Below are 23,364 nucleotides of genomic sequence, written 5' to 3' on the forward strand. Positions count from 1 at the left end.
GATGCTGCTAAATCCGCTTTGACCACTCAGAACTTAAGTAAACAGAGGTTGTACTTGTGGGGTGTTATGCAGTATTTAAAAAAAAGTCTGAGTTTGTTGAATAGGGTTGGATCAGTACTGGAGTAGCTTGGTGTCAAAGGTTAGACTTTGTTATACCTAAAATAGGGTTGGGAACTGACATACTGTAGCTTTTGAGTTTCTCTTACCTGTTTTTTTAAGTGCTCACAGCATGCTCGGGAAATGAAAAGTACAGTGTATTTCAGTCCCTTTCCAGAAAAGTCCATCCTTTGCTACCTGCTTGCTGTGAAAAGACATAGCCCAGGTAATTTAAATTCTTAATTCACATACTTTGCCTTTTGTAATGCTGAGACAGGGGAGATCTTTGGAACTGAAGGATTGCAGGCTTATTTGAATTATAAAGGCACTGACCTCAAGCAGCCTTTTAGTCAAATCTGTTGTTTACGTGGGCAGCTTATCATCATGTTTCTGTGATACTAGTGCACAGATGTAGTGCCAAAGCTGAGTTCAGAGGTTTAGTTTATTCTAACAGTAGAGTTTTTATCAGTCAGGGATATCACAGTAAGTCATCCTTGCACTCCTTGCGCTGTATTCTCACCTTCCACCTTGTGTTGCCTCCAGTACTTGTTTAACCTCTTAGTTAACTGACTGAGCTTGTTAGCTCAGAAAAAAAGTTGAATAATTTTCTTCTGGTTCAGTGAATTAAACTTTCTCTCCACAAATGGATAAATACCTGAGCTGGTAAACAGTGAGGAAGCAGCAGGACTAAGACAACTGAGGGCAGGGGAAAGAGAAGGGCAAGAAGCTGATGGATTGTTTCAGCCATCTTATGATGCCTTCTCCTAAGTCTGCCCTGTAAAGCTTCTGCACTTTGGATAGAGAATATTTGAAGTTGTTTAGAACACAAGCCTCCCATGTATCTCCATGGGACCTCCCGAGTAGCAGGTTACTGACTGTTCTGCGTTGAGTGTGTCTTTGGTGAAAGACATCCCTATGATAAAGTTTGCTTCCAGCAAGTAAGCATTTCATGTTCCTTTTGTTTAAAAATCAGGATTTTTTAATGGAAGATTTCCTACTGAGCCCTTGTCAAGATTTTGTATTTTGCCTTCTCTGGTGGGAGTGTTTGTACAACTTTCCTTTAAGAAGGAACCACAAACTCATCTCTCAAACCTAAACAAAGTCTCTGTACAGCTCCTTCGAAGGGCAAATCAAGGCTACAGTTCCTTGACTTCACATTCCCGAGCACACACTGCCTGAAAGGAAGCTCAAACACCCAGTTTGCTGCCTTTTAAAGCGAAAAAGGAAAGTAGTGTAAGAAAAAGCTAATGAATAGAAGAAACAAAGTGGAAGGGCTGACAATGAGAAGTGCTACACACAGGGTGTAAAAAGCATTAAATCAAATTAAAATATCATTAAAATCTCTACCTCCAGCTACTTTTTCAGCTTAGCTATTCTTGCTTACTGCCTTGGTGTGGATGATGTTTCTGCTGTCTAACTGCTGTTTTGTTCCAGTCAAGCCTGCCCTACATGTATCTCCTCTCTTGCTTCATGCCAGCGTTCTCTTGGCAGAAGTTTTGGTAGTAGGGAACCAAATAAACAATTGTGTGTATGAGGTGTTAATCGACTTCGCTTTGGTAAGTTTAGAATACCTTGCAAACTCATTTGGCTCTATTTATGCAAGGTTTCAGCAGAGTTTACTTTTGGAGTAAATATTAAACTGAAATGAGCTACAGCGCTGGTTTTGAATGTAGAGCATTATTTTACACCTCGTTAGGTCTATTTTTCCTACTAATACAGCCGTGGCAATTGGACAAGCGAAAGAGTGATAGGATGAACAAAAGCAGTGCTCCTTTCCCGAGCGTGCCAAATCCATTCTGTAAATGTGACATTAAAACAAACAAAAAAAAAGACCCCAAACCACATTCAAGAAGTCAGGCCTGAAAAACCAGGAAAACCTGCACTACAGCAGCTTGCACAAGCTCCTGCATCTCTTTAAATGTTTTCAGACACTAGAAGGATCATTTTTCCATGTGCAGCTAATTTGCTGTTTTACTTAGAAGGTTTCCTCAAGGAAATACACAAAACAGTATAAATGTGGTTGGATGCTTTTCTGCTTTTGAAAATTTGAAGTTTTTATAAATGTTGAAAACAACTTGATCCTGATACTTAGCAAGGCCTTTATTACTCTCTCTTAAGTAACAACTCCTATGCTTGTTTTGGGCTCCACTGGTCCCAGCACAAGCTTATGCTGCAACAGTTATGGTGGGGGAACTGTCCCAAGCATGTGTCTGAGATGCCCTGTGAGAATAAACGTGCAGGGGCAGAACCTTATTCTTACTCACAGCGTCACACAAGCTGCTGACCCCATGTCCAGAAGATTTAAGAGTATTTTTTTAGAGTATCACAGCAAATAGTTCAAGTGGTATCTCCCATCACTACCTGAATCACGTCTCTGGCATCAGCTAAGTGTGAGTAAACCAGCAAAAGAAACAAGCCATGATATGTGAACTGTTCAACACAAAAACGTGCACAGCTTTGACAGATGCATCAATACTGTTGTAGATTTAGTCATACTCTATTTTGATGTAATAATGGCAATATTATGGCTTTTGAATGCCCCTTTGGTTTTCTCCCCCATAGAATAAGCTTTGCAGTGCTACCAACCTCTTCATACCCTGTTTTCTTTGCCTGCAAGACTAAGATATAGCTGCTGATACAGGATTCTAAAAGGCTTGGGGGTAACAGAGTGAATTAAACATTCCTCTTCCAGCTGTTGCTGTTCACAACACTTTTGACAGTTAAAATACATCACACATTCTCTTGTCTGTTTAATGTAAACAACTAGTATTTTAAGTGGAGTCCAGAATCAACCCCAAATAGGAGGATCCACACAGGCAGCTCAGATAGAAAACTAAGAAGTGTTCTAAATTTATATAAAGCAGTTTGCAGTCAGTTCAACCTATGCCTAATATACTGTCTACTGCAGAGCATCAGACTGTGGAAGCTGAGAGACCGGTGGCTTGTCTTTTGAGGAAGAAGGTTTCATTTTTCATCTCAAAATTATTTCAGCACAACTTCTTATCTCCAATTTTTAGTATGAAATATAAAATGAAGGGGAAAAATCAGAATTAAAATATAGTCTTTTTGTTCTCATATAATGAACTCTGTGTATAATGAAATATTTTAGTCAACCCAAGACCCATTGTGGAGGAAATCTTGTTTAGAGAGAATTTTCCTTTTTGTCTCTTCTGGAATGAAGACATTTGAAATCAGACCTCACTGAATCAAGCAAAAAATTCTGGCTTCTCTGTAGGTTTACTTCCTTGAAGCTGAGGCAAACCTGAGATAACAAAAGGGTTTTAATGCAAACTCAATTTTAGTATAGAAGCAACATCATGGGAATAGTATCAATCTTTGTAATTTTAGCAATTCTAACATGATTGTTGCAAAGTGCAATTTGCTAAAATTCATTTCATTTCCTAAATGAGAGAATTTTTAATGAAAATGTCATAAACTGAAAAAGCTCCTCACTCCTGACAAAAGGCATTTGGGATGCAATACTATTCAATTGTAAACCCCTTCTTTTTTGAGTCTAGACAATGTATAGCTCCATAGCACAGAGGAGGTAACATTCTGTACAATATTGTTTCACACAGATGGTCTTAAAATTCCATTTACCTAAAGTTTAGGCCTTTGTGGGCATGAAGATCTCTCTGGAAACCTGTCAGATTTTCTATGTCAAAATCTAAGCATGTACCTCAATATGAAGTGGACCAGGTGTAGCTATCATTTAGGAATGAACCCTCTAGTTACTAGCATGGGTAAAATACATGATAGGAAGCATTTAGCTTCACTTCTGCTTGCCAGGTAAAAAGCTAAATCTTAGGTTATAAACTTTATATCAATGATTTTCCCTTCATTCCTTTGCAATGGTCAGTGGCCAACTGCATTTGGCCCTGGAGGGTCTACAATATTGCAAATAATAAATCACAAATAAACAAATTACCACCTTTTTGAAAGGAAGACAGGTAATTAATTTCTTTTAAATTGAGACGTCCTCTAAAATGAAAAAGTCTCCTCAGCTTCTGCAGCCATCAACATAGTTTGCACCTAAAAAAAAAAATAAAAGAAGCAGGGCACAGGGAGTAAAAATGAAAACAACTTCAGGTTGTTCAATTTCCTGTTTGTTTAAATTTGTCCTTCCTGACATGCAGATTCATCACACTCCCTTCCTGGTGACTACTTCATTAGATTAGTTTAGTTAGGTATTCAGAGGGATTTTTATCTTCTGACTCATAAAATTCTTGAATTGCCCCAAGAATTGCCTGTGTCTGACTGGAATTTTATGTCTTTGTAGTTTCAGCTGGACTCCTTGAAGAAGCTGCTGTCTAAATTGCTCTGCTTTTGAGGTTTTCAAACAGCAGATCAGGAGCCAGCTCTGAGCCTGATCCCTGCTTTTCAGGAAAACTGATCCGTGCCAGCACTTCACGTCTTAAAATTGTAGTCAGAAATGTTTATTAATATTTTTAAACTTCCTTTCCTGACAGTATTTCCCCTTGCTGCCCACGCCCTTCCCAGGTGTCCACTTCAGAGTATTTGTCTAATTCCAAAAATGCACCCCGGTGGCTCAAAGTGCAGCCTGCATGTTGTCCCATCAGGTTTTCATCACTCTCCTGCTATAAAGCAAAAGCTGAGGTTACGGGTATATCGGGCCATTTAGCAGTTGATGAGAAATGCCTTTGTATATACCTTCCCTCTCTTTTTTTCAGTCCTTTCTGAGGAGGGTGAGAGCCAGGTTAGGCCGGAGCCCTAGTGTGTGCTTCTTTTGAAGGGTTCAGTGAATTGAAGGTGATGCTTTTTGACATGTGAGCTCCAGAAATGTACCGAGTGATTGTAGTGCCACGTCGGCTGCTTGCACAGGGGCTTGCCTGCCTGCGCTGCCCTCTCGGCGCGGAACGACGGCCCTTCTGCGCTCTGGGTCACCGGGGTTCGGCGATACCTATGAAGGGCTTTGACGAGGAGGAAACAGGCGGCGGAACGCCAACCTGCCTTTCTTCCAAAGTCTGAGGGGGAGAAGTGGAAAATAAGCTGGTCACCCCTTACGGTGTCAGTGTCTTGTCTCCTCGCCTGGGTCACGGTGTTTGACTGCGCAGGAACAGCCCTGAAACATGGCTGTATGACCACCGACCCATGTCTATCTGTCTGTCTGTCAAGCCGTGAGGCTGCTTCCCCCGGGTACTTTCGCTTATGGAATCGGCAGGTGGAGACAAGAACAAGGCCATGCGCTGTGCCGGGCCTGCCGGGCTCCCCCCGCCCGGAGGTGGCAGCCGCCGCTGAGAAGCGGCCGGGCGGGCCGGGGGCGGCCGCCTCCCGCAGCCCCCGCCCGGGCCGGGCCTCCGCCGCGGCCGGAGCTTCTCCCCTCGCCGTGCCTGTCCCAACCCCGGTGGCCTTCCGGCGGCTGGGGGAAGGGGCAGCGCTCAGGGACACAGGCGGGGAGGGTGCGCGTCCCGGGCTCCGCTGGGGACTCGGACATCAGCGTGGCTCAGAGGAGGAAGCCCAGGGAAACACAAATACTGAGCAGCCATCAGCGTTAGACAAGAGTATCCAAAGAGGATCCATAGCTGATGTGGTGAATAGCAGCTACATCAGTTAGCCTAGTGTTGTGGAAAGTACCATGTAATGGAGGCAAATCCGCATGAGTACAGAGTTTTCTTTGAATTAACTTGAATGCCTCAATGAGAGGCACTATGCTGCATGTCCACTCCTTAGCATCTTGCCTCTCCAGTTTTCCCCTATATATGGGCCCATTTCCTTTTGCTTATACTCTATATCTTTTATGTCTCCTCTCGTTTATTGCAACAGGTTTCTTTTCCAAGCAAATTGCTCCTTTATACATATTTCTTTACCTTGAGTAGCATAAAAGAAAGCAAGACCCTGAAGTGAGTTGAATGTTTATAAACCAGTATTATTTGTCTGCAAAAATATGTAGTGAGTATAACTGATTTCCACTGTGCACATTTGCACTGTGTGTAATTACAAATGCTCATAGCTTACCTTGGAAATGGCTTTCATGTCTTGAACACTTCGTGTATGGCACTTTTGTTTTGTTTAAATTATTTATTTGAGTAAAAAATATAGTAGGAGGCTAATGCAGAAGAAAAAGGAGACATAAAAGATGCAGTCATGAAAGGAATAGCACAGGCGCAGAAGTGAATAAGAGACCTGTGCTGAGCTGACCTGTGCAGCAGCCATATTCATGTTAATGTTTGCTCAGTCTTTAGGATATTCAGGAGGCAAGCTGGGCTTCCCCCGGCAAAGCATTAAAGGAGAACATCTCCTCATGAGATTGACTTTAACTACTTTGCTGTTTCTTTCCATGGACTGTGTTACTAATGACATAGTATGGCTGTGAAGCGGTTTCCGTTGAAAACCTTGAAAGAAAACATGGTGTTTAGGAGAAAGGGCATGCTTTGCTTTAGAAACTGTAACAGAAAACAAAAGGTGAACGTTACAATCAGAAATATTAACTTTTCCATTTCAATACTTACAGGTTTTTCAAGTTTTCAAAGTTTTCTACAGAAAACTTAAAAGAAGTGTGTGTGAGTGTGTGTGCACATGTATGCTGGTTTTGTCAGGGTTTTCTGTGAAGAAAGGTCTTTATTTTCTAGTAAGCATTATTACCTACATCTTTTTGTTTTCATAAGAGGTTGTTAAAAAGATTTAAACCTCCCCCCAAACCAACAGCAAAAAAAAACCTAAAAAAAATCTAACCTTGCAAATCATTGATTTCTTTTCTTCTTTTAGGATTTTATGTAGTGCCTGTAGCTTTTGCATTCTTTTATGCATGCAGCATAGTGTTCAACTGTATGTTGCAGAGCCAGTCTTAGGCAGAGGGTAATGTAAAGTTACCCTGAGGCCTAGGGTGGCAGAAGTACCTCAGACATCTGCATAAATCTGCAGAGAGTAGATCTTGCACTCCCCATGAGAAGCAGGGCTTCAAGGCTATGTTCCTTGCAGGGCTTGATGAGCATGTAGTTCATGGTGAGATACTCCTGCAGTGTGATAAAAATCCTGGTCTAGAAATGTGTCAGTCTTAAGGACTATGTGAATAAGCTGTAATAGTAGGCAAAGAGGAGGGTTTTGCTCTCCACAGTGGCATGGGAAGGAGCCGTACTCCACCTCTCTCCATATTCTCCTCCTGCAGAGTCTTGTCCTGTGGCCAAATGGCCCTTACAGACCTGGTGATTTGAAGCTCTGTCTTCACCCTGCTTTCAGTGCTCTATTCTGTCAACCTTTGGCAGACATTGCCATCAGCTAACTGCCCCAGTTTTTGCCTGACAAAAGCTTTCCTTCATGGCCAAGAAAATTACGTCCATTTTCAGTTGTGACCAAGTTCCCTCACCTAGATATCTCCTTTAGTAAAGTAAACAGAAGAAAGGGAGTCTTTGTCTTTTCTTTTTTTGTTGTTGTTTTGGGGGGTTTTGTTTGTTTTAGTCAGTGTAGTAACTCTTTCCCTTGTTTCAGAACTTTACAGCTGAGATGAGAACCTATTTGTCCAGCTGAAATGAGGAGAGTGCTTGTCTGCTACAGCACTCAGTACTGGAGGCATTATAGAAGGAGGTTCATAGAAGGAATATATCTCCAAAAGGAAGACAGTACAGGCTTTGGGGTTTTTTTGGAATTAAAATTAATTCAGTCACCTCTGTAGTTTCAGTTTAAGTGTGCAGCTGAGTTCTGGCTGTACTTTACAAACTTTATTTTCCAGACATGCATAACAATACTAAAAGGAAAATATTTCAACAAACAATTTGAGGGTTACTCGAAAGACCCCATGAAAATTTTTTCGATTTCATATGTACTTCATCTGTGACTGCTGTTCATTTCAGTGCCAGATGTTGATTATTACAAGGTTGCATTTTCTGTGGTTTTTTTACTTTCTCTGTGAACATACTGCATTAGGATTCCAATTTTATTAAATCACTTCCATTGTAAGGCCAGCCAGCTCTATAGCTATCCTGATTTACTCATCCTATATGAAATCTTTAGCTATTTTAGTGAGTTGCACAGATAACTCATGGGTATACCAATTTCAAGATATTTTGCAATATATACATTTGTTTTACCAATTGTGCTTTTGGAGGGAAAACAAAAACAACTATTCAAAGTTGAATGCTTTGGACTGAGGTTATTAGGTCAACAGTAAATTTTAAAAACTATTTGAGAGATTTCTTGATGGCATTTTAAAATTATAGCTTAAGGTTACACTGCTTCATGCAGTTCTGTTTGGCTCCTTTGATGCTGAAGATCTACAGCTGACTTATGTGTAAGATATATTTTTAAAAACATTAGCCATGATTTAAAGTAACAAGAGACACTGTTCACATGAGGGGAGAAACCTGTCCTTTGGGAGGAAGTGAGTTAGGTTCAGTAGTTTTGTTGAACCTGAACCAAGAAAGAAACCATTAGTAACTCAATCTTTGTAAGCAGACAGGAGGAAGATCCCAGCTCCTGCCTACCTGTAGATTTTAGCAGCAGCTTGTACATTCAAGATGCTGAATATTACAGAGGAAGGCTCTAAAAGAACCAGCTTGTATTTATCAGTATTTTAGATCACAGTGAAAGCACAAAGGAAGCAGTGAGGGCAAGAGCAGTATTGTGATACAGTTATTAATTGCTAAGGAGAGTAGGCCCCATGCTTTTATTGCTCAAGAGACATCAGGGGCACTCTTGTTCTGAAAAATTCAGATGTCAAATGAAATTGTAGATGCTAAGTTTCAGATGTCCCTTAACAATCATTTTAAACAAATATAACCTCCTCCCACTAACAAAGAAATAAATCTGGATTGCATATGCTGTTTTATGGTAGGTTGTTTGGATGCTCAGAGTGCTATAAAGGAAGAAAACAAATACCACCTTTATTCATGGCTTTCACGTTTTTTTATTTCCCAAGTGAGAAACTTAAAGGAAAAAACAGGTGACGATTGTCTCATAAAAGCTGCTATTATTTAGTTGTTTTGAAAAATTCCCTTCCCACACTATTCTGTTAGTATGGTATTTGCCTACTGCAATAGCCCAACTTTTCTGTTAAAGACAGGTAGTGTTAGAGAGAAGCTCTCTCTTTACTTTTTCTTCCAAAATTAAGCTTCATTTTGTCTTTGTGTTGTTCCCTTCAACCCCTGCCTAGCTACCACTCTGATGCTCTTTTGGCATAGTCTGCTGAAAAATAGTACCGTGTTTTCCTTCTTGTATCTGCATGGTGCTGGAAAGGAATGGCCTTTTTTTTTTTTCCATTGGAATACATATCTAATGTCAATCTGTTTGCTGGTGAACAAGAATGCTTCAGTGCCTGATTCTGTTTCTAGCTACATTTGGGTAAATTACATGAACCTCCACAGAAAGAAGTGCTACCTGATGGTGAAATAATTTTAAGTAAGAATATGATATTATGAAAAATAATGCAGGATGTTCTGTGCTAGCCAAAAAAGCGCCCTGTATCTGTACTGGCATCCTACTTAATAGCAACATGTCACTTTGTAGTTCTACATTAAACTTTTATGTGAGAAGCTACAGCTGTGGATGCCTGTGTCTTTCAGATTCTGTTTCAATAAACCTTTGAGTAAGAAAAAAGTGAAGGCCCTTCAGCTTTACATCAGTTTCAAAGCACAAGCTTTATTACCTTTTTTTTAATCCTAATACGCTTTATGTTTTTACACAGACATGGCTTCTCAGTGAAGATAAATGATGAGACTCTACCTTAAAAAGCCTTTGGGTTTTCATTAATCCACATTAGGTTAAAAGGGAATCAGAATTCTAAAAATACAGCACATCAGAGAAACAAGGTATTTTTCAGGTCAAGGTCCTCCTTTCCATCTGGTGCCATTTGGTAGTTCTAACATCTTCCATCTCCCCCTACTTCTCCATCTGTAAATAACTCACTGAAGTAAATGCTTGGAATAATTACAGCAAAGAATGATAAAATGCAGGTTGAATTTAATCTCCTTGGGATCTAAAATCAAAAACAACTACAGACATCACAGGTACTGAAAAACTGGAGGTCTCCAGTCGGCAGGTGTATGAAACAGGAATAATGTCACAGCATTACATGCTTTGGGATTGCAGTTGTGCTGTTCAAAAAAATGTCAAAAGCCATGTTACTTCAGAATAGGGGAAAAAATAGCCTAGCAGGGCTGATTTTCAAAAGCAACCTGCCATTTCACTTCTGCAAATAATTACAGACGCACTTTCTAATGGTTAGATGTCTAAGTGCTTGCTTTCATCTACTAGGAAGTTTGAGATCTAACTACAATAAAATGTGTGCAAACTTGCAAAACTGGAGGGAGGTTTGAGATGCTTCTGAAATTGATCAATCAATCAGCAGCTGGACTGTTTTCCAAAAGCTTATGGGAACAAAATGTCTTTCTTTTTTTTGCATGAGGTCAGCATTGCCCCAAGAAAGAATCCTGGAGTAACCCACAAGATAAGGGGTTTTAGAGCTTCCTAGGTTAATGTGAAAGAAATAATCTATTTCTGCTGGGGTTTCATATCTGTATCAGGAAGGCAAAATGGGCTCTAGACTATGGGCACACTGTTTGCTGTTGCTGGCTTCCTCTGGCATTATAACTACTCTGGCATCTCAGTTTGACTGTTCAGTTTGTCAGCTCTCTGGGACTGCTGTGTGCTTGCAGCTCAGTTGTCCTGGTACCCCCCTTGTACCAGCTGCCCGTATAGGTGCCTGCCGTGGGTAGCTTATTAGTAAGATAGACTCAATCAGGTACCTGGAATAGGAGGTCTGAAAGTAGAAAGAAGATGCTTCTTTGGAATTATTTGAAGCCCTCTGCCCAGAGTGGCAAAAGCAGCATCCAGCATTGGTTACCAAACTCAGCATTTCTTTTCCTCCCTGTCCTTCTGTGTTGCTGCCCAGTGCCAGGAAAGAAAGCATTCTTTAATGAAGAGGCATAAACCACTGTCTCCTCTTTGCCAGAATAGGGACCATTATGGAAAACAAAAGATTCCGTTTTGGCGAGGGTGTGTGGAGTGAATTTTAGAAATGCTGCACAGCTTTTACAAAATATTTGGGGGATGTCCTAGAAGGAGAAAGAACAGGACATGACTCAGTATGTGTGACACCCAGCAGTGTAAGATCCTCTCTGTTACTCATGCAGGATGGAGCAGAAAAGATCTGTTAGTAATATTCAGTTTACACACATTTTTCACTTAAATACTTGACAGAAGAAAGTTTCATTGCTTTATTTAGTGTATTTTAGATCCAAGAAATGATAATTACTGTTTATTTGAAGAACTGTTCATCTCTGTGGCTTGCTTATTAACTTAGCAGAAACTGGCCCTTAGGACATAGTGGTCTGACTCCCATGCAAAGGGTTGGAGTGAACACAAACACAATGGCCTCCTATTTTAAAGCCTGTTTATATTGCCAGTGTGGTGCAAAGTGGCTGTGAATCTAAGAATGAACCCATTTTAGATGTCTCTAACGCAATAAAAATTGCCGGTCATTACTGTGTCGTACTGCCCCTCAAACTAAACTTTACATTCAAGGATAAATGTATTCACAAAACTCTAGCTGCTGTTCACACACACAAAAATGTGAATGTCATTTGAAGTTGTTCATTCATCTGGGAAACTCCTCCCACCCTCATCTTGTCTCTTGCAATTACCCTTTGCCCCTTTCCTCCAGAAGCTGTTTCTTCCTAGCTGGTATGTTTTACCTCCTTTGAAAGACAACAACCTGGCTCCTGCTGCCCATCAGATGTGGGCTAGACTTGTCAGAAGGCCATCACCCAAGGAGGGTTGAGTCTCAGAACCAAAGGGTCTCCACCAGTGCTCAGCCTCTGCAGTGCTAAGGGTTACTGTTTCTCTCAGCTTAGCAGAAGCACAAGAGATCCAAAATGGTCATCTTCACTCCTATCCCTACAGGAACATGCCTTTAACAAGTAGCCAGATAGCCTTCAAAGGTGGGCTGAAGATTTAATGCACAGCTAAGACCAGCCTAAAATGTAGAGGTAGCCAACCATTTTGCAGCTTTACAGCAGGAAGGAGGCAGGAGTGCAGGAGGGCAGGAGTGGAGGGGCTGCAGCCAGGGACACAGGTGAAGTGGCCTGGGGCCTGCAAAGTGGAGGCCACTGCTGGGTCATTTACCACTTACACAGCCAGAGAGTTTATGGCTGGCTTTCCACACCACTGGGAGTTGCCTGATATGCAGGCAAGCAGACTACTCCTGCTACAACTTTTTCCTGGCAGCTTTTGAAGTACCCAAATTAGTGTGAGAAGGCTTAGCAAATTATCAGATGGGTTTTCCACACTAGCTCAGGAGAGGAAATAAGACCGCAAAAGAGGATTGATTTTCTGGTGAGTCTGGCTCATCAACTCAATGAGCAATTCACTCATCTTCCTCTCAAGGTCAACAGAGTGACGGTGTGTCTCACTGTGCCCTTCAGGACCTTTTCTGTTCCAAGGTTTTCTCAGTTTTCAGTTAACCCTCACAGAGTTAGTGGTTTGTCTTGGGAGTGCTGGTGCCTGGCCTGCCATGTTACTCACAATGAGATGGCTTGGCAGGGAGTTAAAAGTACACACTGTGGAGGTCTGTTTCCTACTCCTTCTCTTGGGGACCATATGTGACAGTGGTGGAACCTTTGGAACACATGTAGCATGAACTGACAGTCTAATCTGAAGCCACTCCAGTTGGGTACAAAGACTACTTTAGGAGAAGCTTGCCTGTTTATATAGCTTTCAGATTACTTCATTTTTCAAAAGTGCGTGGAGTGCATCCAAAGCAAATAATTTTTCTCTGGTGAATGGGAAGACCAAAAGGAGAAGTCCAGAGAAAGAGGGATGGATGGTCTTTCTTAATGTCAAAGCTGACATAAACACATCTCCTTCAAACTCTTCTCACAAGATAATTTTCTCAGCAAGACACAGATTGCTTCAATCTCTGTGTTGCAGTCTTTGAAGCTTCCCCCTTATTGCTATAATGAAGGAGGCATGGTTTTCTTTGAGAATTTCTGCAGCCCTGAAGTTTGCCTTCTCTAAAGGCTTTCACATGATCACATAGTTGGTTGTTCCAAAGAGCTCTCTCTTTGAAACTCCTCTGCCATCACACAAGGGCAAACTGGTATGTCTGCTTTGCAAAATTATTAAAAAAACAAAAAAAGGCTTCATTAAAAATATTCTGACTAGCTCTATGTAAGACCTCAATTTTCATTAGACAGAGGCTCAGCTAAGAAGATGACAAATGGTGTTGGAAAGGAGCCACCAATTAGAAGACATAAATTTTTCTGTCAACACGATAACCCTTTTTACAAAACTTGTCATATGCTTACTCCTTTTCTGTTTGTGAAGGTAGTTGTTTGACAGCAACATTTTGCATGAGGGGAAGAATTTATAAATTGTTTTTTTTACAGTTATCATTGCTGCATTGTTTTGAGTTCCTGCCTTGTGGGATGTTTTCCCTGTTCAGGGTTCTTGCTCCTCAGTCTGCCTGCTGTCTGTAACTCTTTCATTTGTAATAATTGGAGAGAGGGGGATGACTCTTCTTATTTCTGCAATGAGTTCTGGCGTGGAAACACTTGTGGTAGTAGTAGGCACCTTGGGAGCTTAGGACTTGTGGCTTGCAATGCCTTCAGGTAGCTTAGAAGTGCTACTGTATGTGTGTTCCGAAAAGGAGGAGAAACACATTTCTGAGCATTTCTTTGTTTAAAAGAGTATGTTGGTTATGCTTATATCCTAATAAATGTTCTTCCATATTTAATAATCTAAGATACAACTGAAGATGTATGGATCTTTTTCCAGTTTACACATTTTCTCTATCCGCATTCAGAAATGTTGATAGCTTCCGCATCTCTTTTTACTGTACAGAAAATTTTACTCACTTTTCTTATGGAAAGCTGTATGTATTCTTTATTCATCTGCATGCAGTGATTCACAGCTGCTGCTGTGTTTCTTAATAGCTTATTGCAAGTCATTTTATGAAATCATCAGTAGCAAAAGCTTAACAGATATTAGGAGAAGAAACTAGGAAATTTTCTGTTCTTGGGCATATGTGTAATACAGGGAGAGAGCAAGAGCTGCCCGCACGTGTTATATTTGGCAAGAGACTGAATGAGAAGGACAGATAGCTGGTGAGATTTCAGATGGGCACTGGTAGATGCTGACATGACCTTAAAGCCTGTCAGGTGCTTATGTGGGAACCCTGCTTCAGGAAATGGAGCATTATGACGGCTTTTGTGGAGTGGCTGAAAAGTTACTGAGTATTAGATATCTTCTGGGTCACCAAATAGACCTGCCTTGTTGTTTACCTGTGTTGTGGAGAGGGGGAGAGTTAGCATGGAATAGTTAAAGGGTGGAAGGTCATTATTTTGGTAAGTGGCCATTACTGGTAGGTCAGGTACACAGCTCATCATCATCTGGTGTCAGGTCATGCAGCTCAGTGCTCAGCTATCAGCTGCATTGAACATGTGCATTAGTGAGTGCAGTTGTTTTATCCTGCATGCAGACCACATGCAGATCATCCACTAGTGTCTAATATAGGCATAGTTATGATTCCACCTGTCCATGTCTGATCTGAAGCACTCGTTACTGTTTTGACATGAGACACAATAATAATCATCTCACTGCCTCTAATGTGTATCTGCCCACATCCTTTTGGGGCTTGCCTTGCTGAAGGCAAAGGTTAAGGCATGTTTTGGGGCTCCAAACTGCAATTTCAGAACTCTTTTTTTTAAGTACCTTTATATTGCAAAAGCAGAAGCGTTTGTGTTCCATAAAGCCTTGCTGTTTGTCTTCAGGGTAGAATCTGTGGGTTTTTTTAACTGGTAGTTAAAGCTGAATTGGCTTACCTGGGACCTTTGTCCCTGAGCTAAACTGCTATTGCTACTTGTGGTGGAGTGCAGGAATCCCTGTGGAGATGGAAGTTGGGCAGCTAGTGGCAACATTACTTCTTTTCTGTAAACAACTTTGTATTTGAGGGGGAAGTACCAAAGTACCTAAGTGATTTGGAATAAAAAATCTCCATTTCGTTATTTCCATGCTCTGGAGTGAGAGAAACATTTTTCAAAGTGTGATTCTGTCCTGCTTTCTGCAATGCTATCTGCCACAAAGACACCCTCTTTTTTTACCTATCTTGTTCCTCTTTTCCAGGTTGGCCTTCCTTTTATGATGTGATCAGTCCCGATGCAATTACTTTCAACGATGATTTCTCCTATGGGATGCATCGGATTGAAATATCCTGCAGTCAGGTTAGTTTGCAGCACACACAGACCATTCCAATGGCAAAGGCTGCAAAAACCATTACAGCGTGCTGTGCTTTCCTTGAGATTTGCAAACCTTTCAGTTCTATTAAATAGTAATCATTGTGAGAGAGCACAATGGGTTGTAGGTATAAAAGCTGGGTGGAACAAGCTGAAGGCACAAAGGGATCGTTGGAATGCACATTGTTGTCTCATGTGAGATTTAACAGAGCAGATGTAAATGGTTGGACTCGGTGCTGAGTTTACAAAAATAGTCTTCCTGGAGAGGGTCTCTTCAAAGGAGCTCCTGAGCCTGAGCCTGTCCGACTGACTCCACACGTGAGCAGTTGAGAGAAGTCGAAAGCAGTGGAGCGACTGTCGGTGTGCTGATTCCATCACTCTACATTACTGTGCATCCATGCTAACTCATTCCCAACGCTCATTCCCAGCGCAGTCCTAATGGCTGCCTCAAACAATCCCATCTGCTGTAATAATGAAGTCAGTAGACATTCAAAACATGCCCAAAATTTCCGTTATCTGTCTTGTTCTACTTTCTCTCATGCTTTGTGCTCCCCTCCTTTCCGTGAAGGGAATGGCACAGTCATTACCTAGCAAAGGGAGAAGCTGCTGCATTGGTATTCAGCAGCTGTACCCAGCAGCTTGCAGTCTTCTAGCTCCACATGCTCAAACTCCTCCTGAGAGAAGCAGCAGGTTCATTTGGGCAGTGATAATATGGTGTTCTTCCAGACGGTGTTGTTGGGGGGGGTAACTTTTATCCCTGACAATATGCATCCTTAGTAGTCAGTCAGTCCTCATATATAAGGCTCAGAATGAGTTAAGAAACTTCTCAAGAGTGTCCATTAACTTCAGTCAGCGTAGAGCATTTGGCCCAATATGTTAATGGCCAAATTAGCATGTCTGCTAGTTTGTCATGTGTACTACGTAATTCTGAAGTTTTAACATTGATGATATGCTTTAGAAGATCCATGGGAATCTCCATGTGGGAATATTCACTTCCCTAAATTTGCTAGCAAGGTATAAATGAGACTGCAGATTGGGAAGTTCGTGCTTCACCAGTGGTTACTGGCGTAATCAAAAATGCAGTTTAGTCTCTTCAGCTCTGCTTAGTAGGCCTGAATAGTGCTCAAATCTGCTTACTGCCAACCTGCTGAGCCTGTATCTGCTGACACACTTTAGGAGATGGCCAGAGCTCCTGAGAAGCCCAAGGAGGCCTGTGGTCAGGCCAAGGAATCTGGGAATGTCGTTTACCTGTAGCCAAACAAAATAGTGTTAGCAGACCTGAGACCAGCAATATTAGCAGCAGTCACATGCAGATGCCATATAATCAAAGCAAAACTAAAATCTGAAGGAAAAAATATGATCAAGGTTGCTGTGTAATCCAATAGCAACTTCCTACCAGCTATTCCAGCTTCCTGGGGCAGTAACCTCACAGATGATCAAGTCACACAGGTAAACAGCTTGAGGAGTGGTGAGCATCTTTGCAGCCAGTGCTCAGCACAGCTAATACTGCTGCATTGTGTAGCTGCCCTAGGAGCGTGAATCATACATGCAGCTGCAAAAGAATGCAGTTTTACTGCAACCTGCAAAGCAGTGGTATTGATATGACAGACCTTGATAGAACTGAAGGGAAATACCAACTCCCACACCCAAAACCTTATTAATCCTTTGCAGATGAAAAAGTAGTTGATTTTTCTTTAAAAGTCCTTCCCACTTGTCTGAGAGAATAAAAAAATATTTTTAAATGTTCTTCATTATAGAAAGCAAACACATGGGAAAAACCACTGTAATATTAATCAAATTCATCCATGGGATTATCCTAGAAATAACTTCCACAGTTTTTTGGAAACGCATCACCCTAGATGTATTTAAAAGGTCAGTGATTAGTGACAGGTAGAAGTTAATACAAATGCAGTTAAGGAATACTATAAAACTGGCTGCATCTCTTTTTTTCCTCTGTCCTGTTAAAGAGTCCCTTTCCCTGTGGTCTCTCTAGCTACTATCTGTACCTGTAGAAATGAATAAAATTCCGTAGTCACAGGAGTAGTGTTTGCACACCAATAACTTGGACTCTTGACTACAGCAACTGACTGCAAGCTGCTTTCCATGCCTCCCAGCAGCATATTAGAACCAGGAGGCTTGGGAGATCCAAGCATACTGACAGTTAGCAGTGACCACCCGTTTCCTGCTCCTGAGCACATACTTGGAATGCTTTAACCATTTCACTGTCCCAGTGTATTCTGCACAATATATTTATGTGCAAGGCCGCAACAGATAATTGTTTCTTTTTCAGAGTGTCTTCAGGCATGTATATATGTCTTAGAAAAATGGTCAGCACCTATTATGTGTGGGGAGGACAGTAAAGTCAATTCATCCTTTGTAATCTCAGACGAGTGTCAGGTTTCTTATACTGTGATACAAAGGACTGAATTGCATTTCTGTTTAGGGCAGGTGAGTTATAGAGTCCTCTATACAGAGAATCGCCACATAAATTTTTGGTGAGGGGTAATCTCAAAAGGTAACAAATTTTCCAGTAATTCAATCCTGCTGTGATTCTGACATCACAAAAAGGTGTAATGAGACTACCTTGGACTCTCACACAGCTTCTCAGGTTTTGTGAGGAAAGCCTTTTTGATAGATTGTCTTTGTAGTCTGTGTATGAATATATTACTTCTACAGACCATCTCTCTCTGCAGTTTCTCTTGTTCTGTTTCTGTCCAGTAGAGAGGGAATGATTTATCTTTTGTTAAATGTTAGTCTGGAAAAGATCTGTTTAACACTTCCAGCCAGGAGGTTTTGAAGCACTCTTAGTTGAGATGAGATGATTTAATTAGGATGCTGAGCATTTAGAAAAATACTCTCTCTGGGACACTTACTTTTAAACTTTTTTTCCCCCCAAAGGTATGGTTATAGCCAGGTGAAATGCTTCATTTTTAGATACCCCACTTTCAGAAACAGCTCAGGTTTTCTGTGCATACTAACCTAAAAAAGACCTTCACTATAAAGGAAAATGATAAAAAGAATAACCAGTGGATAATGGAGGAAAGGGTGGCAAGACAGCAGTCTTTCAGGAAGAAGACTCGAAGCTTAGTTTTCTCTAGGTCCCATTCAACTTCCTTTTCCTTCTGCTTATTTCCCATATTTTATCTTACTTCCTTACAAAGCTGAGCAGCTGCTGCTTAACCCAGTCATGGATGCCATTTTCCATTTCCTGTGGGAGCTCATCCTGTTGATACCATGGTCTAGAAGCCCTCAGTTGTTATTGGGATCCTTGGTGGACTGCCATGGCTGTCTCAGTGACACTTCTTCAGGAGCAGGGAGTCTGCCATGGGATGCGTCTGCATGGGTGCAACTAACAGGTGGGAACACTGAAGTTTCTACCTGCCCTGCTCCTGGAGGCAGTGAAGATTATTGTTTCACCTGTCATTAAATGAGAAGTCTGTCCCACCTAGCTGGTGTGAGAGCCTCCCCCAGCCTTTCAGTCTGTTGAGGGAGTTTAACCTGGAGGCAAGACTTTGCCTGCTTCTACAGACACCTTTCCTGCTGCTTTGGTGAATTAAAGGCCATAACAGCAGGAGAACATTAGCAACACATTAACCACAGGGTAGAGATTTGCCATCACTAATTCATTCAGAGTTTGGAATAATCGCTGTTGCCTCTAAGTATTTGAAATACTATGAATTAATTAAATGTTAAGAATAATTTGCAGTCTTTAATTTTTGCTGTCTGACTGTGAGCCCACGAGCAGGTCTGTGATCTCAATTACATCATTCCAGCTCTCACTGAGATCAGCTATTGACTTGAAAGGCCGAGACTCTTTGGTAAAGCAGCATGACTTCCCTGTTCAAGATAAATATTTCTCCAGTGCAAGGTTTTATTTTTTTATTTCTCATGGCAGGCTGTAAAAAGTAACCTGTGGAATTTAAGTGACTAATTACAAGAAGTTCTTATTATCCAGATTAATTGTCATCTGTAATGGGCAATGATAGTAATCCTAATTTTTGAATAAGGATCAGCAGGGTTAGCTTCTTCAAAATATTGTACTTGTAAAGCAGTCCTTGTAAAGCAAAGGACTGTTACATTTCCTACGTACGGGATGAGTAGTGTTCATCCTGAGTAGCACTGCAAGTATTTGGGTATGATTCATACAGAGCAAAAGTGGCAGCAGACCATTTGTACTTTCATATTTCTTACAAAAAGCAAAATTCAGCATCATTTAGAATTACTCCCAAAGATTATTAATTAAGAAATATTTTACATATCTACACTACAGGTCTTTTTCAGTCACCTGTCCCTATTGCATATATACTATAGAAATTATGAGTTGAGTAGGCTGAGCTCCATCCCCTCTAGGGGCAAGAAGTGCACCCAGAAGGACCTTGATGCTCAGAAGAGTGCCAGGCTATAGAAAGGGAAAGGAAAAAAAAGTGTGAGAGCACACTCCAAAGAATATCTTCAATGTTTTAGGTCCTTGCCAGGATCACCAAAAGGTTTAATGTTTTTTTACCAAGGGGTATAGCAGATGGCTGAAGGCTGAGCAGAGCCCAGAGCTGAGGCTGTCCCTTTCTTACACAGATATCCTTACAGCAGTACGTGAAACATGGGCAGTGCTGCCGTCACCACCCTGTTTTTAACTGAGCTCCTGCCGTGAGATCATTACAGAAACAGGCAGCTCCTCAGAGACGGTGGTCCATCCAAGCATACGCAGTGGCATGACAAGAAACACCCAGGAAATTTGGGCTTGGAGTCTTAGGCAGCTGTGGTATCTCAGAAGATCATCTTTCTGGATCACTCCTGCAAATAAATGTAGATTGTAAATCCCACTTGAAAGGGCCGTGTAGGCACCAGTGCGCTTCCTTGGGAGCAGCTGCTAGTCATTGCTTAACACCACAGTGATGCCATCAAGCTGCACAGAGACACATTGATACTCTATTGTGTTTTGTTTCAGTGTGGTGCTCACCTGGGGCATATTTTTGATGATGGACCTCGCCCAACTGGCAAACGGTACTGCACAAACTCTGCTTCATTATCTTTCAAGCCAGCGGACAAGAGCAACGCTGGAGAAGGCAGCAGTAATGCCAGTCCTGCCCAAACAGGCAAAGCTGAGCTGTAGGATGAAGCAAAGTCTGCAGAAAACTGCATCAATCCCGCACAGCTTACAAGGAGTGTTTTCAAGTTGCCTGCTCTCTTATATCCTAAGAATGTTCAAATGTATGAAAGCATTTTGCACCATCCTTCTTCTTCCTCACCTCTTCAGAACTGAGGCCTTGCCTGCCAGTGCATTTACTGTATAATTGGATTGAGAAATGTATTGACTGAGTCCACAGGTTTTCTTTTTTCTTATTTTCTTTGAGATTGCTTTGGGGAATCTTTAAATTGAGAGGCTTTAACATCATTAGTTATTAGTTTCTTCTTAATGCTGTGTTACTTTAGGTTTAAGCACTATTCCTATTTGTGTGGGAAATGGGACTTCTGTTTATCTCCAGTCTATAGGAAAGTTCTGGGCATAAGAAAATCCTGAATTCCTAGCACATCTCTGCTTTGTTCTGACTTGTGAGGCATGCAGCCTTTGGTCATATGTATTCAACCATCTCCCAGCATCAGCCGCACCTTGCAAAAACTTGTAGTTATGGCTGTTCCTTCCCAACTGAAAGAGATGGATGAGATGTTAAAACCATCCTTTGGCTAATTTACTGCCAAAATTTCAAGGGTGTGGTTGAGAGGATGTAAACGTTGTCTCAGCATCTGTGTTTCCCCTTTCTTTGGTATTTAAATCAAGGTTTTAACTAGTACGGCTCACTTTTGCAGGCTACTAATGAGGCTTTGTCTGTTTTTGAGGCCTGTTCAACAAGTGCAACGCAAATCTGAATTAAAGTTGAAATCTACAGGGGGTAATTATATGGGCAAGTGCAGAGATAAACTTGCAAAGTGAAGTAGATGAAGGATGACATTAGGCTCTTTATCTTGTCGGTTGCTTCAAGGATTCAGAAACATGCCAGCTTCTGCTAGAAGGAGTTTAGGAATAAATGCAGTAAAAAGAGGGAGACCCTCCTGACGTATCCAGTTTTAAAGATTAGCTGGTCTGGATGCATACGGCATACAAGATCCAGCCTTTAATTTGTGCAATTGCGGTGTAGGACATGAGTGACAGCGTTGGTGTAAGAAATGAATTTGAAAAACGCCTGTCACAGCCCCAGAAGTTTTCATGTAGCAAAATTCACTGTCCCATAAGATGTTTTTCACAGCTGCTTTTAGATTTTGTTGGCTAACACTTAGAATTGTGCATAATACTGTTCTTTAAGCTATCCTATACAGCATTTGCTAACACCACTTTGCCTTTAAACACTGAGAGACTTAATGAATACGGTATTTACTTTTACTAGCAAACTTTGTGACTAACATGTTTGGATCCAATTTTGTTTTTGGTAGGAACAAAGCAACTGTTTTTTATGGAAGCAGGAGTGAGGTTTTTATGTCAGTGATAATAAACATATTGTAGCGGTTTGAATCTAAAGTTCAAACACCCTTCAGTTAAAATATAGCTACTGTGAAAGCATAGGGAATGGTCAGAATTGCCTTTTTTTTAGCAACAGTAGAAAGACATGAAAAAAACATACTGCACCCTATCATTTAATAGATGCAAATAAGGATGATAAGTATTTACAGCTAAAACGCTTGGGCTGTAGTGAGCACCTACTCATATGAGTATTCCCCCAGTTGCCATGCAAGGAATTGCTCTTTAGCTGCAGGAAAGGTTGTGCAGATTGACCTTTGGTGTTTCAAGGCAATCGAGTTTCTCCTTGTGTTGTTAGGTTTTAGCAATTTCTTCTGGAAGGACTACTTTTATCCCTTGCTCTTATTTAAAGAATAGTAGGTTTTCTCTACCACATGTTCTGACACAAACATTAAAAAGACAGCATCTATAAAAATGTGGTACATAAATGTGGTTTAACTCCAGATTGCTGTTTGATTTAAGTATTATCAAATTTCAGTATATTCCTGCCTTATGCTAAAGAAATATATTACTTAAGCTTCAGAACACAGTAATGTATGCTGTCCTACAGGAGATTGATTTTTGCAGGATATGGAATGCAATGAAATGAGTCAATATGGTGAGGTGTATGTGATCTCTGGGAGTTAGATCATTTCATATAGGAAATGCATTGTTCTCGTGCACAAGCTATACCACAGCGCAGTGCAAGGTAAGATAGATTTCCTTTTATTGCTCTTAGAAGATGCTAGTAAGGGCTAGTATTGAACCCTCCAAATTTGATTCAGTCTGGTGATGATTGTGACAGAGGAAACTTGGGAGCTGAGCACAATGTATAGAATAATGGAATATATCTGTATGTTTAAATTTTGCACTGTCTAGATGCTTATAAAAACTGAATGCAAACTCTGTAGAAATAGCAAACTATATTTTCTAATATCTCTATTTTACTCAGATGTTTAAATAAGATATCTTAAAAATCATGTAAGTCACACGTTATTTATATATACTATATATATATAAAATTGCACTTGTTTTTTATATATATATACGTACACACACATATATTATTTGAGTATAATTTTAGCCTTCTGTACCTTTTTAATAATGAAAACCTTTCCACAAGAGGGTTCAATACTTTTAAAAAATCAAATATACATTTTTCAAATCAAATTTGTTTTCGTATACTTGCTGTACACAAATATAAAATAAATTTCTTTATAAATAACTCTGTTCTGCTTTGTTATTTATCTGGTTTTATGTCAGGTTTTTGCATCCTTCACTGCAGCATGTCTTAGGGAACTGCTTTTACTTTGCTTTCCCCTAACTTACTGTGAGTATTACACATACACTGCCTTATGTCCAGTAGGTTTCTGGCAGGGCCACAGCGCTGCAGGGTACCAGGTGTCCTTGCACCTACCAGCTTTCAAAAGACTATTACAAACACCCAGGCCCCAACAGGGCAAGGAAATGTTTAGAGAAAGGCTCAACTTTACCTTAGCAGAAGTTTTAGCCTCTTCCGAAAGATTCGGTGTGGGATGTGGTGGGTTGCAGGCAGTCAAGCATGTCATAGGAGCCCTGCAGTGCCCAGGCTCTGTC

General features: G+C 40.9%; 1 protein-coding gene across 5 annotated transcripts in view; it reads left to right on the forward strand.

The window, feature by feature from the left end:
• The window catches only part of MSRB3 (methionine sulfoxide reductase B3), an 81,648-nt gene extending 58,655 nt beyond the window's left edge, over positions 1 to 22,993 (forward strand). For all 5 annotated transcript variants that reach the window (XM_039570184.1, XM_039570188.1, XM_039570187.1 and 2 more), the window contains 2 exons: positions 15,169 to 15,266; positions 20,224 to 22,993. In XM_039570184.1, coding sequence (XP_039426118.1) covers positions 15,169 to 15,266; positions 20,224 to 20,388 — 263 coding nt within the window. In that variant the 3' untranslated portion in view covers positions 20,389 to 22,993. The remainder of the gene's footprint in view (positions 1 to 15,168; positions 15,267 to 20,223) is intronic.
• Positions 22,994 to 23,364: the final 371 nt, after the last annotated feature.

Source organism: Corvus cornix, chromosome 1A (assembly GCF_000738735.6).
Source record: "Corvus cornix cornix isolate S_Up_H32 chromosome 1A, ASM73873v5, whole genome shotgun sequence".
Lineage (NCBI taxonomy): Eukaryota > Metazoa > Chordata > Aves > Passeriformes > Corvidae > Corvus > Corvus cornix.